General features: G+C 40.9%; 1 protein-coding gene and 1 non-coding gene across 2 annotated transcripts in view; one reads left to right on the top strand and one right to left on the bottom strand.

Moving 5' to 3' along the window:
* LOC145413007 (uncharacterized) overlaps nucleotides 1-19,426 on the bottom strand; it is a 468,549-nt gene that overhangs the window by 211,285 nt on the left and 237,838 nt on the right. Inside the window, exons 17-18 of the mRNA XM_080282828.1 lie at nucleotides 17,236-17,379; nucleotides 11,533-11,667 (exon numbers count right to left, since the gene is read on the bottom strand). Of these exons, the coding sequence (XP_080138954.1) occupies nucleotides 11,533-11,667; nucleotides 17,236-17,379 (279 nt within the window). The remainder of the gene's footprint in view (nucleotides 1-11,532; nucleotides 11,668-17,235; nucleotides 17,380-19,426) is intronic.
* LOC145413075 (5S ribosomal RNA) lies at nucleotides 14,545-14,663 on the top strand. Its single transcript, XR_013899684.1, has one exon. It is a non-coding gene; the product is annotated as a 5S ribosomal RNA (ribosomal RNA).

The following is a 19,426-nucleotide window of genomic DNA, read 5'->3' as shown; positions in this document are numbered from 1 at the left end:
CAAACAGACTTGCATAACTGTTCACTCCATCTATCATATCATTTACATAAATCAGGAACATTACTGGCGCCAACACTGAGCCCTGTGGGACTCCACTTATTACTTTCCTCCAACCAGACATCCTATCCATTATTATTGTCCTCATTTGTCTGTCTCTCAGAAAGTCTCTCATCCATTCCAGGAAGTTCCCCTTCAGTTCTCCTACATGCTCTACTTTCCATATTAGTCTCTTATGAGGTACCTTGTCGAAGGCCTTTCCCAAATCTAAATACACACAATCCACCCAACCGTCTCTCTCCTGTAGCACGTCAATCACTCTTGAGTAAAAACTCAGCAAGTTGGAAACACATGACCTTCCACTTCTAAATCCCAACTGACTATCAGCCAATATATTCATCTCATCCAGATATTATATCAACCTATCTTTCAGAATTCTTTCGCACAATTTTGCAACCATGCTGGTTAGGGACACTGGTCTATAATTCAGGGGTTCTTCCCTGTTTCCTCCCTTATAAATTGGTACCACATTTGCCCTCTTCCATTCTTGAGGCACTTTCCCCTCTTCCAGAGAACACACAATTAAACTGTGAATCTTATCCGCCAGTTGTTTTCTGCATTCCTTCAGTATCCAAGTAGACATTCCATATGGTCCTGGGGCTTTCCTTACATCTTGAGTTTCCAGTAATTTATACACTTCCTGTACTTCCACTTTTATATCTTTCATCACTACATTTCTAGTCACTCCCTCCCCTTCCACAAACTCCTTTTCATTTGTGAAAACTGATTGGAAACATTTGTTCATTATTTCTGCTTGCATTGCTGCATCTTTATAGACCTCTCCATCTACTTTCAGATTGGTGATTCCTTCCTCTTGTTTCAGTTTGCCATTGACAAATCTATAAAACAGTTTCGGTTCATCCTTACATTTATCTATTATACCTTTTACAAAATTCCTTTCTTCCTCTCTACATATTCTTGTGTATTCATTTCTAGTTCTTTTATATTCCTCTTTTGTTCTGTTGTTACCTCTCTTCCTCCAATTGTTCCATGCTGTGTCTCTCTCTTTTTTTGCTATCATACACCTTCTATTAAACCACTCCTTTTTGCTGTTTTCTTTTCCCCTTACTCTTAGCACAAATTTTTCCACTCCCGAATTATAGAAGCTTAGAAAAATATCCCACTTCCTCTGTATCTCTCTTGTTTCTCTGAATTTTCTCCAATCTGCATTTTTGAAAAATGTTCTAAAACCTGTAAAGTCTGCTTTCCCAAAGTTGTATCTTCCCTGCTTATAAAGCTCATGTCTTTGCTCCACGTTCCCTGTTATTATCTAGAACTCAATGATCACATGATCACTTTTTCCAATAGGACACAGATATTCCAATGATTCTAATACATTGGGTTCTTTGTAAACAGTAAGTCTAGTCTTGCTGGTGTGTCCTCACCTCGGAACCTTGTCACTTCTTTGATCCATTGCATCATCACATTGTTCATTGTTATATTTAATAATGTAGTGCCCCACAAATCTTTGCTGTCTCCTGAGTCCCATTCCTCCCAGTTCACCTCTATACAAATGAAGTCACACATTAAAATTATGTTGTTGCTTTTCTCAATCAGTTTCTGTAAATAACTAGCCATGTCTGACATTTCCTGGTATTCATTTTCACTCCACGCTCTTGTCTTAGGGGAAATATACACTACTGCCATATCTCTCTTGCTATTCTCTCCAGTTTCTAAGTTCATATTTATCACTTCGGTCTTGCCTTCTCCAATTTCAACGGTATCTACATTAATGTTGTTGTTCACTGCTATCATCACTCCTCCTCCTGTGTTTTTTTTCTGTCTCTTCTCCACAGTTTGTTTTTACCATCTCCAATATGAATATCAATATCTTCTCTTAATTTGGTCTCTACAAAGCACATAACATCAGGTTCATGTACCCTCAAAAAATCACTGATTTCTAGCCTTGCCGATATTAAACTATCAACATTAGTATATGCCACCTTCCAATTATTTCTGACGTTTTTTATACCCTTTTTTCTCCTTCTTTCCGCTGGTACCCCTTCCTTAATTTCTAATCCATGACTCTCCAATAAAACACTCCCATCTCTTCCTCCGTTCTCTGCTTGTGTTTTACCTTTGCTTCCTTTACTAACTCCTTTATTTAAGCTCTTTCTTCCTCATTTGCATCTCTCCTTATTCAAACATTTTTGAACCCTTCTTTGTCTGATATTTTCCATATTCTACTGATAATTTCGTTTACTGTTGCCTAAGACTTAAACTTTAACTTCAATGGCCTTGCCCCTCCTTCATCGTACTTTCCTAACCTAAACACCCCTTCAATCTCTTCTTGAGCTTCGTTGTTTTCCTCCATGACTACTGATATTATTTCTTTAACCTTACTCAGTTCTTCTCTTTCTCTTTCTGATCTTACTGTCATACGTTTCTCTTTAACTCGTGAAATTATTACACATTTTTTCTTATCTGCTACATCCCTAACTAAAGATTCTCTACTTCTCAGCACCCTAACCACTTCTCTCTCCACCTTTTCCTTGCATTGTTGTTTTATAATCTCTTTCAGGTTTACATTTCCCTCTTCCTGAATTTTCTTCCACCCCTTATGTTGATCCTTGATTTCTTTTATGTGCACGTCCTGTATTCTTGATTTGGATTCATACTCATCTAGTTTGCTTTTCATCCTGTCTCCTTCTTCTTCCAACCTCTTATTCTCCCTCTTAAGCTCTTTTAATTCATTCGAGGCTGATTCATTGCTCACTTCTAATTCAGTAATAATCTTTGTTGTTCGTCATTACGTGTATAAATTGTTTCCAGTTTACTTCGCAGATTTTTTTATCTAATCTTTCTCTCGTGTGTGTGTGTGTGTGTGTGTGTGTGTGTGTGTGTGTGTGTTTACCTAGTTGTATTTACCTAGTTGTGATATACAGGAAATGAGCTAAATTCGTGGGGTCCCGTCTCTGTTTCTCAGTAAGTCAAATTTTGCTTTAAACTCATTTAAGTTTTTAGACTGGATGATCTCTTTGTCCAGGTTATTCCACAGGTCTATACATCTATAAGGAAAACTATACTTCTTGATATCATTCAAGCAGCTTGGCTTCTTCAGTTTCATTCCGTGTCCTCTTGTTACTTTCTTATCCCATAAAAACAGATCTTCTCTGTTAATTTTTCTACTCCCATCATGGTCCTGAACACTGCAATCATGTCACCCCTCTCTCTCCTTTCCCCTAAGGAAGGCAAATCCAGCTTTTCCAGCCTCTCTCTTTACGATAGATCTGCCAGACTGGGGACCATCTTAGTTGCTGTTCTTTGTATTCTTTCAATCTTGTTTATATCTTTCTGTTTGTGTGGGGACCTCAGTACTGCTGCATATTCTAACCTGGGGCAGATCATGGCCACTATCAATTTTTTCATCATCTCCTCATCCCTGTAATGAAATGCTACTCTTATGTTAGTCAGAAGTTTATATGTCTCTCTAACTGTCTTGTTAATATGTTTTTCAGGAGACAAACTATCCTGGACCAGCACTCCCAAGTCTTTCTCTTCTCTCACTTTTGTGATAGGTTCATTACCCATCATATAATTCAGTGATGGCCTCTTGGTACTTTTACCCATTTCCAGTATTTTACACTTCTATGTGTTGAATTTCATTTCCCACTTCTGGCTCCAGTCATGTATCCTATCCAGATCCTCCTGCTGCATTTTACAGTCCTCCTCTGCCTCTACCTTCCTCAGGATCTTTGCATCATCAGCAAACAAACTTGCATAACTGTTCACTCCCTCTACCATATCATTAACATAAATCAGGAACATTACTGGCACCAACACAGACCTCTAAGGGACTCCATTTGTTACTTCTCTCCATCCAGACATCCTGTCCTTTATTACTGTCCTCATCTGTCTGTCTCTCAGAAAGTCTCTCATCCATTCCAGGAGGTTTCCCTTCAGTCCTCCTATATGTTCTAGTTTCCACATTAGTCTCTTATGGGGTACCTTGTCGAAGGCCTTCTCCAAATCTAAATACACACAATCCACCCAACCATCTCTCTCCTGTAGCATGTCAATTGCTCTTGGGTAAAAGCTCAACAAGTTGGACAGGGACACTGGTCTATAATTCAGAGGTTCTTCCTTGTTTTTTCCCTTATAAATTGGTACCACATTTGCCCTCTTCCATTCATGAGGCACTTTCCCCTCTTCCAGAGAACACACAATTAAACCGTGAATCTTATCCGCCAGTTGTTCTCTACATTCCTTCAGTACCCAAGTAGAGATTCCATATGGTCCTGGGGCTTTCCTTACATCTTGAGTTTCCAGTAATTTACACACTTCCTGTACTTCCACTTTTATTTCTTTCATCACTACATATCTAGTCACAGCCTCCCCTTCCACAAACTCCCTTTCATTGGTGAAAACTGACCGGAAACATTTGTTCATTATTTCAGCTTGCATTGCCGCATCTTTATAGACCTCTCCATCTACTTTCAGTTTGGTGATTCCTTCCTTTTGTTTCAATTTGCCATTGACAAATCTATAAAACAGTTTGGGTTCATCCTTACATTTGTCTATTATACCTTTTTCAAAGTACCTTTCTTCCTCTCTATGCATCCTTGTATATTCATTTCTAGTTCTTTTATATTCTTCCCTTGTTCTGTTATTACGTCTCTTCCTCCAGTTGTTCCATGCCATGTCCCTCTCTTTTTTTGCTATCATACACCTTCTATTAAACCACTCCTTTTTCGTGTTTTCTTTCCCCCTTACTTGGCACATATTTTTCCACTCCCAAATTATAGAGGTCTAAAAAGACTTCCCACTTCCTCTGTATCTCTCCTGTTTCTCTGAATTTTCTCAAATCTGCATCTTCAAAGAATTTTCTCCATCTTGTAAAGTTTGGTTTCCCAAAGTTGTAACTTCTCTGCCCATAAAACTCGTCTCTTGGCACCGCGTTCCCTATTATCATTTGGAACTGAATGACCACATGATCACTTTTTCGTATAGGACAAAGATATTTCAAGGATTCTATTACATCGGCTTCTTTGGTTAGAAGTAAGACTAATCTTGGTGGCGTGTCCTCGTCTCGGAATCTTGTCTCTTCTTTGACCCACTGTGTCATCACATTGTTCACTGATATATTTAACAATATAGTGTCCCACGAATCTTCACCACCTCCCGAGTCCCACTCCTCCCAGTTCACCTCTTTACAATTAAAGTCCCCCATTAAAATGATATTGTTGCTTTTCTCAATCACTTTCTGTGTGAGTGTGTGTGTGTGTGTGTGTGTGTGTGTGTGTGTGTGTGTGTGTGTGTGTGTGTGTGTGTGTGTGTGTGTGTGTGTGTGTGTGTGTGTGTGTCTGTGTGAGAGACGAATGCCAGTATACTATGCTAGACTTTTCTTGGTCATTCATAATGTCTGTTTGCTGTCTGCATGTAAGGATATATGTACTGTACATTTACCAATTCACTACATGACCATATCAGGTGATTTCAGCCATATCGTTAGGTGTTGTATCGCTAACCAGCATGTTACACATGTGCACTACTCTTAATGTAACCCAGTATCATGAACATAGTACCGGTAACAACAACAACTGGCAGATTTATTTTACTGCGTGTGATAAAGCCTCAAGGCCAGATGATTAACCTGGTTTTGTTCACTAATACCAAACCTCGAACTGATAATGCAGCACTGTCTAATTATAGCTCCGCAATCTGTCTATTACATGAGGGCTAAAGATACAGTCTCCTTGTCAATGTTACCATACTGGTTGGATGGTCACTGTTCCTCCAGGTCAACAAGATGCAGTGGTACTCGTTTATGGAGTTGGCTGATATGCACCTAACCTATGGTGCTGCAAACGGAAACGGTATGGAAGCTGTGCGTCTTTAAGTAGAAAGATTTCCGCAGCAGGAGCATCCATATCACACAACATTTACATCCAAAGACAGGAGGCTGAGGGAGAGAAGATCCTTTAAGTGGGATATGGCACAAACAGGATGACCACGTTTTGTACGTACATCCCAACTTGAAGAGACGATCCTAGAGGCCGTTGCAACAAATACTCAAGCAAGCACTCACGGTTTGGCAAATGCTGTTGGGGTCAGTAATTTTACAGCATGGAGTGTACTTCACGATCAGCTCCTTCATCCCTACCACTTCCAGAAAGTTCAGCATGTACTCCCAGAGGACTTCCCAAGACGCTCAACTTTCTCCCAGCAGTTTCTAGTCCAAACAGCACTCGATCCTGATTTTCCGAGCATGATACTGTTCTCAGATGAGGCCTCATTCACAAGAACAGGAATGTTTAACAGTCACAATATGCATGCTTGGGATGAGGCCAATCCCCATATAACCTGGCATAGAGGGTATCAGCATCATTTTTCTATCAATGTATGGTGCGGCATAACTGGTGACTGTATCGTTGGTCCACATGTTCATCCTGGTCACCTAACAGGCTTTGTGTATCGTGAGTTCTTAGAACATGATTTACCGATGTTACTATACGATGTACTTCTTGCAAGGCACAGGAGGATGTGGTACATGCACGACGGTGCACCTGTGCACTTCAGCCTGACTGTATGAGAATACCTCAATGGCCACTTTCCCAACAGGTGGATAGGATGTGGCAGTCCCATTTCCTGGACAGCATGGTCACCTGACCTAAATCCCATAGGCCTCTACCTATGGGATCATCTAAAATCGGTGGTTTATGAAATGTCCGTTGACACTGAGGATCAACTACTCCCAAAAATTTAGGCTGCATGTGAACAAATATGGAGAACACCACCAGTCTTTGAACGTGTGCGGCAGTCCATGCTTCGCCGCTGTCATTTATTTATTGAATGTGGAGGGAGACATGTGGAACACCTTTTGTAATGTACTTATATGTGTCTGTTTGTAATGTACTGTACAAACATGTGTCTGTTTAGGATAGTTGCCTTTCCTTGATTTCACACACGTCAACTACTGTCAACCAAATCGTCTCTCAGTAGCGGATGCTGACATTGCCAGAGTTATTGTTCATTATTTTTCATACTCACTGTCCATTTATATTGATAATGTACTGTATGTTATGCAGCTGTCAAAGCTGAGAAGAATGTGGAAAAGGCAACGAATCTGCATCGTTTGGCGGGTGATAGGAGAATGCTGTGTACTACGCCACGATTTATTACAATGATTGTAATGGCCATGTAAGTAGCGTGCTGCAGTATTAACCCGTCCCGTCCCAACCGATTTTCCACCACTGACTCCCCCCAATCCTGACTAATTTTGGAAAAAAATTTGGGGGGCACAAACCTCCACTTTTGGTGAGAAACATCGAAAATTCAGAGAGAAATCACTCACCTGAGGTTTAAATACTCGATACAGGTAGCAGTACTCCTTACCTTACTGGGTTTTCTATCAGGCTGGCTCCAAAGAAAACGAGTTCTATGGAAGGGTAACTATTCCACACCACTCATAAATGGTATTTATTTATTTATATGATACAAATTTATATGCAGTATGAGAGTATATTGGTTTTCACACAGTAATATACACAATATAAGCATTGTTTCACTCACCAAACACATCAACATACCTGACCTTTTTTGGCGACATTACCTGAACATCATTTCTGACTGTTTCTTCCTCTAATGTTACGTAAACTTTGTCCTCCACATTGTCATCGATTGGGGAATCACTCTGGACCTGAATTTCGTACCATGGCACGACAGGTCTTTACTCTTGTAACAGGTGAATTGCCGAGACAATGGCGTGCAAGGGGGGGGGGAGGTCATGCGGGGTAAGAAATTGTCCCTGCCTGGCATCTTGTAGAGGAAGGTGTCCCGTACATACGTACCAAAAATCATAAGCGAAAATTGAAATTGTGCAAATTGGGGACCTTGCAATTGATTCACGTTTATATACGTCAACGGTACTGACAATGACAAAACGTGTGGACGTATATATATGTCAACGGGACGCGGCGGGTTAATGAAATTTTTCAAGGGCACAATATTTCATTTATTGTATACCACAGTAAACATGTATAGTATTATAGTTATTCGACCATAACTATTGGACAGTATGTAGATATACCAAGTGGGTGGCTGAGGGGGAGAGGAGGAAGAGGTGAGGCACCAGTGTTCAGATTGGTACATTTGCTCTGGCGTGGACAGGGCTCAGTTTTCATTTTAAGTCCTGTAACTCATCAGTGGTTCATATTTTTGCATTTCCCTATACAATGAGGTGGATTTGTTTTTCAATAGGGAATCCATTCCCCAAGTCTGTCAGTGGCATTTAATAACACCCTGTATATAGAAAATTCTGTGAATTATATACAACAGAAGTCCAAAATTATGTCCCTCAGCACGAAGAAACAGAAATAAGAAGTGGTTTAACACAGAATGTAAAAAATCAAAAGAGAATAGAGACTTGCTGTGGAACAGATACAAATGACACAATAGTGAGAGGGCATATAACAACTATAAAGAGGCAAGAAATTATTATACTGTACAAGGATAAGGAGAGAAGCTCAAAGGCAGTTTGAGGTAGACATTATAAATAAAAACAGTGATCAACCAAAGCTACAGCTACATCCAAAGCAAAACTATAGTTAAACATAAAATACAGTCAATCACGGATGGGGGGATAACCTATATCCATCATCATCATCCGGACCTCCTTTCCCACCCTAGGGCAGGGTGAGGAGTAGCAATGTTCAGACAGCCCAAATCTGCCTGATCCATGGGTCGCACCTTCATTCGCTCATCATTCACGCCCAAGGAATCCTGGCTCTATCTGGTATGTCAAAAACATTCACCACAGTGGAAAAAGACCAGATTGGGATTATAAACTACGATGTCCAACTCGAAACATATCAGAAAAGGAGAAGGACCTAGGAGTGATTATCAATAACAGACTATCCCTGGCTGACCACATAAATGAGAAGGTACGGAACATGTACACACTGGTTGCCAATATGAGAACAGTATTCACATATATAAATGAAGACATGCTAAGAAAGATAAAAACATCATTCATCAGACCAACCCTGGAATATGCATCATTGGTCTGGAATCCTCATCTCAAAAAACACATAGATATGACTGAAAATGAACAAAGGGCCACTACAAGATGGGTACCAAGTTTAAAGGATCTAACCTATGAAGAAAGATTAGAAAAACTGAACCTACCAAAATTACAAGAGGGAAGGAAAAGATGAGACATTACTGCACTATATAAATGCTTCTCAGAGAAAGAGAAAACAGACATCAATGAGCATATAACCTATGATGAGGCATCAGCAAGAGGACACTACAAAAAAATGCATAGCCTAAAAAGATAGGTGACAAAGACTTAAGGAAATTCAGTTTCCCAAACAGGGCAACTGATCAGTGGAATCACTGCACCACCGAATGAAATAGTGTATGCCAAATCTATTCATAAATTTAAAGATATGAATGTCGAAAATGGTTTAATAAACGCGAGTATGAGCTTGGTTCATTCCTGTAAAGATACAAGTATGTAGGAACAGTAACAGCATCAATCAAAGGCCAAGGGCCAAACACTCAAAACCTCCCCTGTTTCAGTCAAACTCCTCATTCAGTAGCCATTTATAATGCTCTCTCCAGGCATCCTTAATATCTTCACTGTCCACCACTACCATTCCTTCATCATTCTTCACACACACTGCTCACCTATGATATCCTTGTTTTCTGTCTTCATCAGACTTGCCACCCTAAAACCATTTTCTTGCTTTCAGCATTATTTAGGTTATCCAGTAAAAGTTTCTGAGACACAGATTTTGCCATGCATACCTCCTTAGAAATGAATACAATATAAGGTTTAGGAAACTCTTACTTCTCTTGAGAGAATTCTTCCTCCACACTAAGAGAAAACTGTATGCTACATGTTACCGAAAGTGTATGCTTTATGGAAGTGTAACTTGGCAGTAAGGATGACAATGTCCTTGGGTTTGAGCAGAAAAATATTGAGATTAGTTTGATGAATGTGTGGTGTTTTCCAAAATCTATCTATCTATCTATTGCCAGACGCCTCAATCCCGTTTGGGGTGGCCACAAACAAATCGCCTCCAAGTTGCCCTGTCCCCAGCCATTTCACTGCCCTGCTCCCAACTCACACCCCCCTCTCTCATATACCTCTCCACCCCATCCCTCCATCTCATCCTCGGCCTCCCCCTCCCTCTTCCCCCCTCCAGTCTTTCACCCTCCATCCTCTCCACATGGCCAAACCACCTCAGTGTGTTCCTCATAACGCTTCCCATCACATCCACATCCACACCACAACGCTCCTTTATATCCTCATTCGTCAGCCTGTCTGTCCATGTGACTCCACAGGCTCCTCTTAAATAACTCATTTCCACTGCTCTCACTCTTGACTTGTGTCCTTCCAACAACGTCCAAGCTTAACTTCCATACGTTAAACTTGGTATCACAATACAGTACTGTCATGTAGTAACTTTTTCACTTCCATGCTCACTTCCCTGTTTCTTATCACTGCTTTCAAAGAACCAGCGACCTTTCTTCCCTGCTGTACCCTTTCAAGCACTTCACCCTCCAAACCTCCATCCTTACTCATCACACTACCCAAGTGCTTAAACGTACTCACATTTTCCAATTCCTCACCATCCAACCTCGCCGTACATTCACTGACTTCACCTCTCTCAAAGACCATCACTTTACTCTTCCCTACATTCACCTTTTGATTCCGTTTCTTACACAGTCTCACAAACTCATCCACCAAGCCTTGCAGCTCTCCTTCGTCTTCACTCAACAACACAGTATTGTCTGCAAACAACAGTACAGGGAGTTTCCAAACACTATCCTCTCTCACCAGGGCCACTCCAACATCCACTACCCTACCTTGTACCTCTTTTATTACCCCATCCATGTACAGATTGAACAACCATGGAGACATGACACATCCCTGTTTCAACCCAACTTTCAAAGAGAAAAATTCACTTAGTTCACCATCCACAAGCACTGCAGCCTTCGCACCATCGTACATACTCTTCACAGCATTCAACAACTTCCCATCTATTCCATATATTCTTAATACTTTCCAAAATGATAAATACTTTTCCAAAATGATAAAGCTTAAAAAGGTAGAGGTACTTTCCAAAATAATAAAGCCTCCAAAGGTTGAACTGCAAATGAGCAGATAAGAAGTTGGCTGGGATGTACATGCATTGGTGATGAGATGTATAAGTGGGTTATATAAGTGTTTTGATATAAGGAGAGAATGGGGATGAAAACAGGGTGGAATATCTAGCAGTGTTAATGAGGATGGCAGAACACCAAGATTAAACCTAATATAATCTACAATGAGATCTTACAAATTGATCTCAAGGTCTGGGCTATCAAACGGTAATATGCTAGAAATCATGCAGTTTGCAAAGCCAGTACTGGGTAAACAAGAATGAACATATCAACAAATTCAAGGATGTACAAAACAGTTTGTATGATAACTTTCTTATAGATACTATTTCACCTCTATTACTCTGATACACAAAAAACAGTTACCTTGGCACTCCCTTGTTGCAACATTTCTCCTGAAACCTGGACCACAAGGTGTCAAGGGCCTACAAGTGAAGGAACCCTCCGTGTTGAAACACTCTTCCTCGGATGAGCATGGTGAAGCATCACATTCATTTACATCTGCAACCCATGCTATGAGTATTTATATGGCAAAGGATACAACAAGGGACAATATTCTAGAGGAGAAGGGAGAAAAAGTGAGCAGATGGAGAGAACACTTTAAGGAATTGTTGAACATAAAGGATAAAAGTAATGCGAGTATATGTGGCTGGGGAATGGCTGGGAGGAGGAGGGAGATGAGAAGACAGGAAGAAATCAGTAGGATAGAAGTTGTGGAAGCAATGAAGAAAGTTAAATTGGGGAAAGCCACAGGAATTGATGGAGTGTGTGGTGAAATGCTGAAGTATTGGGGAGAGATAATAGTAGAATGGATGTGGAAAAAGTGCAGATTGGCCTGGGAGGAAGGTAGAGTCACGGAGGATTGGAAGTCAGGTATAATTATTCCCTTGTACAATGGAAAAGGGGAAAAAGAAGTGTGTGGTAAGCATAGGAGCATCTGTCTTCTCAGTATAATAGGAAAAGTGTATGGTAGGATACTTATTGACAGAGTTACAGAAAGGACAGAGGAATTAGTTGAAGAAGAACAGGGAGGCTTTAGGAAGGGAAGAGGTTGTGTAGATCAGATATTCATTCTTAGATCTATAGTGGAAAAGTTTCTAGAGAAGGGAAAGAAGTTGTATGTGGGTTTCATGGATTTGGAGAAAGCATATGGCAGGGTGGATAGACAAGGATTGTGGAAAGTATTAAGAATATATGGAGTAGATGGGAAGTTGTTGAATGCTGTGAAGAGTATGTATGATGGTGCGAAGGCTGCAATGCGTGTGGATGGTGAACTGAGTGAATTTTTCTCTTTGAAGGTTGGGTTGAAACAGGGATGTGTCATGTCTCCATGGTTGTTCAATCTGTACATGGATGGGGTAATAAAGGAGGTACAAGGTAGGGTAGTGGATGTTGGAGTGGCCCTGGTGAGAGAGGGTAGTGTTTGGAAATTCCCTGTACTGTTGTTTGCAGATGATACTGTGTCGTTGAGTGAAGACGAAGGAGAGCTGCAAGGCTTGGTGGATGAGTTTGGGAGAGTGTGTAAGAAACGGAATCTAGAGCTAAATGTATGGAAGAGTAAAGTGATGGTCTCTGAGAGAGGTGAAGTCAGTGAATGTACGGCGAGGTTGGATGGTGAGGAATTGGAAAATGTGAGTATGTTTAAGTACTTGGGTAATAATATGAGTAAGGATGGAGGTTTGGAGGGTGAAGTGCTTGAAAGGGTACAGCAGGGAAGAAAGGTTGCTGGTTCCTTGAAACCAGTGATAAGAAACACGGAAGTGAGCATGGAAAAGAAAGTTACTACATGACAGTATTGTGATACCAACTCTAACGTATGGAAGTGAAGCTTGGACGTTGCTGGAAGGACACAAGTCAAGAGTGAGAGCAGTGGAAATGAGTTATTTAAGAGGAGCCTGTGGAGTCACATGGAGAGACAGGCTGACGAATGAGGATATAAAGGAGCGTTGTGGTGTGGATGTGATAGGAAGCGTTAGGAGGAATACACTGAGGTGGTTTGGCCATGTGGAGAGGATGAAGGGTGAAAGACTGACGATGAGAGTATATGAGTGAGGTGGAGGGGGGAAGAGGGAGGGGGAGGCCGAGGATGAGATGGAGGTATGGGGTGGAGAGGTATATATGAGAGAGGGGGGGTGTGAGTTGGGAGCGGGGCAGTGAAATGGTGGGGGACAGGGTGACGTGGAGGCAATTTGTTTGTGGCCACCCCGAACAGGATTGAGGCATCTGGCAACAGATAGATAAATAGATAGCATGCTTGAAAACATATACCGTATTTACTTGATTCAGGGTTTTCCACGTATAACAGACTTTTGAGCTGCAAAACCAATTTATCCCCCACTGACGACATAAAGGCACCTTAGCAGGGCACCTTTAAACCTTGCCATTCATAACAAAAAAACAGGTTTGAAGTTGTGAATAAGAAAGCTTGAATAATTTTAGCAACACTGCCTTTCTACTTAAATATACCACAACAATAAATGAATCAAGATTTTCCAACATATTATCCTATCCCAGTCTAATCAAAAGCCTATCACTGATATCTATTGAACTACTTCCTAGATGAGTAAGGAGTGCATGATACATTTGGATCAGAGGTGGTGGCCAAATAGTGGAGGCCAGTGAGCAAAGGATGTGGCTGTCATGAAACTCTGCCACCACCTAGCAATCAATCTGGCAACGTACTGGAAAAATTTGTAAAATACTGAACCTAGACCCATTATATCCTCTCCTTTTTAATTATTACCTACTGAAACAGGGGCCAACATCAGTTCTGTATTGCTTAACCCCTTAACCGCGGGGCGTCACTTTCGTGACGCTTGGGAGCAAGGGATCATACCGCGGGGCGTCGCTTTTGTGATTCTGTGTTATTTTGAATTCACCCGGGCTTCCAAGTGGTGGCTTGTATCATCTATCAGTACTGCCAATGTCCAACACTAGTCAGCACTCCTAATCTCATCTGTACTCCCATCCATTGTTGACAATTTAGCCATTTCTCCCCATTCTTGACTCTCCTCCCTACCCCCCCTCCATTACCCTATCCTCTCGCCTGCCCGGCCGTGCTACGCTAAGTAAATCTTCCCTGTAATTTTTCACAGATTTCATCCATTGAAATAAGCCCTATGACCTATTCTTATACCAAATAATATATACAAGAAAGAAATAAGGTAAGTGAGAGTGCCATACACCTGGAATTGGCTAATTATCACCTGACAACACCTCACGTGCACTCGTTCGCTAATTTTCGCTGTTTATTTCCCCTTGAAATATGCCGTATAATCTATTTTCGTAATAAATATACATATAAGGAGGGAAGGGAGAAGCCTAAGTGATATTTACATTCACCTGGAACTACCTAATTTATAATGTATTGTCTAGATTGCCAATGGCCATACCACGTTGAGTACACCGCTTCCCGTTCGATCAGCGAAGTTAAGCAACGTTGGGTCTGGTTAGTACTTGGATGGGTGACCGCCTGGGAACACCAGATGCTGTTGGCATCCCTACGTCAAGTGGGGTTGGTGGAGGATTAGTGCCCCTCCCTGTAAAACAATTAACTCTAAGCCCTTGGCCACCCTGTCTGGGATACATGGCATCTGGCAATGAATGAATGATTGAAAAATTGTCTAGATTTCCTGCCAATCATTTCACTGCTATATATTAGCTGCTGTCAAGAGGCTAACATTGGCAGTAACGGATTTCCCTAGGTAGGCCACCACCCCGGCCCACCCTTATCAGTTCACTCTGATCTTCCAATGTGGAGGTACGTCTGTTTGCTCTTGCTGACTTCAGGGACTTTTCACCCCCATGCAAAGGGCCCTGTGACCTTTACCCCCTACTAAACCTCGTGTGGAAAGAGGTAAAGGGCTGACAATTGATAAAAGAGTGACTACGATCTTTCTATTGAGTAGAACAGTGCAAGTGGAATTGTAAATAATGTGTAAATAATGTGTAAACAGCAAGTGAAAGTAATGAATGTAAATATACGTGAACAGTGGAAAATAGTTTTATAAGTTACTTCAAGTGACAGTGCATAACACAGTGTAAATAAAATAGAAATGTAAATAACGTAAATAAAATAGAGAACGTAAACAGAAATGTAAATGAGTAGTATTATAAGAATACGAGTATATACCCTAGGAGTAATGAAAGTGAAAGTTTCACTCTAGCATGTCTGAATAATATGAGTTATGAGAGTGAAGGTGAAAGTGACATTCACTCTCAATGCTAGTATACAGGACGAGAAAGTGAATGCTACATATTTTACTGAAAGAAATTGAATCCCTACAGGGACAATAAACTAATACTACTGAAGGAAACTTATGGATAAAGACTGTAGATATATATAAGTGTTATATAGTAATAGAAATATAAAGTGTGAGGGGTTTTATGAATAATAAATGACAGAATACCAACAGCGAACTAGCGCAAGTGGAAAGGTCATATGCGCTCGTAATTTTCATTGCTTTCACAGTGGTTTTTATTTGGAGTATGGATCCCAAACTACTTGATAATCATAGAGTAGTGTTTATAGTGTTAATATCTGGCTGTGGTAATCATATTACAGGCTGTCGGGAAGTGTAAAGTGGAGACTTCGTTACCCTACTTCAGAGGTCTCCACAAGTCCTACGGTAATCGATGAAGGCTCAACAAACATCCCAGGAGAAAGCTGAAGGTATGTGCCATAAGCATATGTAATTTTAATATTCTAGGACTAATAATTGATTTTTGGCAAATATTTTTTGAGAGTCTGTTGGAGACCAAATAACCCCGCTGGAGACACAAAACATTGGGAAACATGCCCGCGTGTAAGGGTTAAAGGTCTATTATATATCAAGAACACAGACCAAACCCAACAATGTTGATTTATTGACGTCTTATAACTTGCCATATGTGGGGTACCTACCGGACAATTTTCATACAGTATACAGTATAGACAGACCTCAATATAGGTTTGTTCATTATGCGATAAATCATTCAAATGATGAGCTAAAATTTATGCCCAGTTTTGCTATAACGATGGTGATATTTGCTAATACTGTATAATAATTCTGGTGCCCAAGTATAACAATCCTGCGCATGCCTCCTGCACAAGCTGACAGTCAGCTGTTTGAGCTAAGATGGCTCCCAAATGTTTACATTTGCTGTGATTGTCCCCTTTATATTCCATTTTGTGCATACAAGGCCACTGAAACACTAATGCCATCACCAAATAACAGTCCAAGTGTGTAAATAGTGCAGTGTGAGATATTAAGTGATGTGACAACTTTTTGTGTGAAATACTGAAACTTGTGACTTGGAAATCATGTCTGGCTAGGATGCTATCCTTAGTGGAAAGCATGGTGTTACTGAGGGTGCCAAGGGCAAGCCTTTTTTTTTTTTTTTTTTTTTTTAAAGGCTATGTGATCATTGGCCCCCCTTCCCTATCCCCATTGAAGCCATGTTATATTGACCTCGTGATATAAATTGCTATGCAATGGGTTTTCGCTTGACACATCAACCTTGTATAGCGAAGAGTGACTATACTGACTGTAGGTCCAATGGAACGGGTCCCTATAGTACATCTTATACTGTATAATGAGTTATCAGATATATCATCCATCTTTTCCCCCATCAGTCTGTTATAACGAGGTCTCTCTGTATTCTAGTCTTGCAACTATCAAGGAATTATATTCAAGTAAATATTAGCCTTTTCACTAACCACCACCTTGCATCACTCAAACCTCTATGCTAAAGAATGGTTTGTGACTGCACTACCATCTAAATTATTCATCATCACTGGAATTGGAAATGGATGCCTTTACATGGTAGCACTGATATAACTAAACACCTCCACTGTCTGATTATACAAATGTCCCTCTACCCTCTCTCAATCTCACAAAAAGGGGATGATGCAGTGCAAGTGAAGTGCAACTTCAGTTTGCAGTTGGCTCTGTTCATGTTCAGATGAGCATGGAGCCAACAACAACCATCATCACATCACTAACCTTGGCTGCCACTACAAAAAGGGGTGAATATGATACAGAATTAAAAGAACAAAAGCTTTAATGTACTAGAATTATCAACAAAGACCTGTGCACAAAGTGGGGTGATCCGGGAGTCGAGTGTACCCAGGTGAGCAGGGACGGGACTGGCAGGTATGACCCCCTGGGGTGTTAACACAGCGCTCTAGCCCAGCGCGACACCTATGTATTCCCATCTCACACTCATCAATATCTGAAAAGTGAGAAAGAGAGCCATTTATTACACTGGATGGTAAACATGCAATCAACAAATGGATGCCTGGTGGTCTAGCAGATTAAAACACTCCACCTGAATGTGGCCCTTATGAGTCTACATCCAAAGGAAGGGTGGAGTTAGCAGTTCACATTTTACAGCTCAGGGAAAAAGTGACTGGTCATCCTCATCTTCAATGTCTGGAGTGACTAACCTAGCCCCACGTATCTATGGTCCTGATAAAACGGGAAGGTAATGGACTGGATGACAGATGGATGGATGAGAAAAAGAGAGTTGGGCTTGAGGGGTTGGCTTGTCTTTCTCTTGTTTCATGTAAGAGAACAATATTTAGTGGTAGGTGGGGACGCTCACCATCCACTCACTCGATATATTGCTGCTCTCGGGTGTCTGCCCTTTCCTCTCTTCCATCCTTCTTTCCTTCCCTCCTCTTCTGTCTTTCTATCTTTCATTCTTTCCTTGTCCTTCTGCCTACAGGTGACTTTACACTTCCTCTTCTGTCTTTCTTTCCTTCATTCTTTCCTTTTCCTTCTGCCTGTGGGTGACTCTACACTGAGTGACAAGCCAAATGGTTTCCTGTACACCAGGAAACCATTTACTATGCTGGGTGGCAATCATATAACCAAATTTTGGCACCTGGTGGTTTAGAGGGTAATTATTACGCTCCAGTCAGATTGAGCCGGTGAAGGTTTATATCCAAGGGATGGTTGGGGTTGATTGCTCATGTAATGCCACTCAGGGATGAGTGAGGCTGGTCACTCTCGTTTTAAATGTCGAGACCAACTGCCTAGCCCCAGGCTCCTACGCTCCTCTTGGGGCAATGTAGGATTGGATGATGGATAGATGGAGGGAGAACAATATTTCTATATACAGAGACATATGGTAATATAATGTGCAGTATGGTATCATACTTTGTAAAGCAGTGTTTGGTGGTGGGTAGGGGTGCTTACCATCCACTCACTCAATGTAGTGCTGCTCTTGGGTGACTGCCCTTTCCTCTCTTTCTTCTTTCCTTCATTCTTTCCTCTTCCTTTTCTCTGTGGGTGACTCTACACTGAGTTACAAGCCAAATGGTTTCCTGTACACCAAGAAACCATTCACTACACTGGGTGGTAACCATGTAACCAAATTATGGTGGCTTGTGGTTTAGTGGGTAATTAAGGTGCTCCAATCTGACTGAGCCTGTGCAGGTTTATATCCAAAGAGTGGTTGGGGTTTATTGTTCAAGCCACTCAGGGATGAGTGAGGCTGATCACTCTCATCTCAAATGTAAGGACCAACTTGCCTAGCCCCAGGCTCCTACGCTCCTCATGGGGCAATACAGGATTAGATGATGATTATGATGATGATGATGTTGATGTAAAGCAGTGTTTTTCATACAACTACAAAATGTAGAAACATTAAATTCCAAATTCAAACTTTTTCATTTGCCTATGTTACACTACTTACATTGTTACCTCACAACTGGGTTAATCTGGAAACCTACAATTCAAAATGACAGAAAAGTGGATTCATTTTCTTTTTTGCATGTCAGATTATAGTACACAGAAATGATAACATTCAGATGGATGAGTAGGATATCAGTGACTGACAGAACTGAAAACAGTGTGCTGTGAGTAGGATATGACATAAGTAAATTTAGAGATGTGATGCAAACTGATGGTTTGGACATAGTGAGAGGCTAGATGGGGGGAAAAATATGAATATGGAAGGAAACACGTCCAGGGACAGATTGAGGAAGAGGTGGGTTGGGGTTTTGCATGAAGACCTCCTGGATAGGGATCTGGGGAGGAAAATGGTTCAAGATCATGTCATAAGGAGTGCTATCAACAGATGAAAATACCTATGCATGCTATTATAATCAATGGTCACAAAAAAAAGAAAGTAAACACAGTTATCTTCCATGGCACCCTTAAAACGCAAAGCACAATGACATCTAGTTGTAACCCGGCTTACCTTGGTTTGGATATATACTGCACATTTAAACACAATTTTCAAAATATAATTATTATTACATTATCATCCTACT

Source organism: Coenobita brevimanus, chromosome 94 (assembly GCF_032717465.1).
Source record: "Coenobita brevimanus isolate Jiangsu-jjx chromosome 94, ASM3271746v2, whole genome shotgun sequence".
Lineage (NCBI taxonomy): Eukaryota > Metazoa > Arthropoda > Malacostraca > Decapoda > Coenobitidae > Coenobita > Coenobita brevimanus.
The sequence above is the reverse complement of the archived record's forward strand: the minus strand, read 5'-3'. Positions and strand labels throughout refer to the sequence as shown.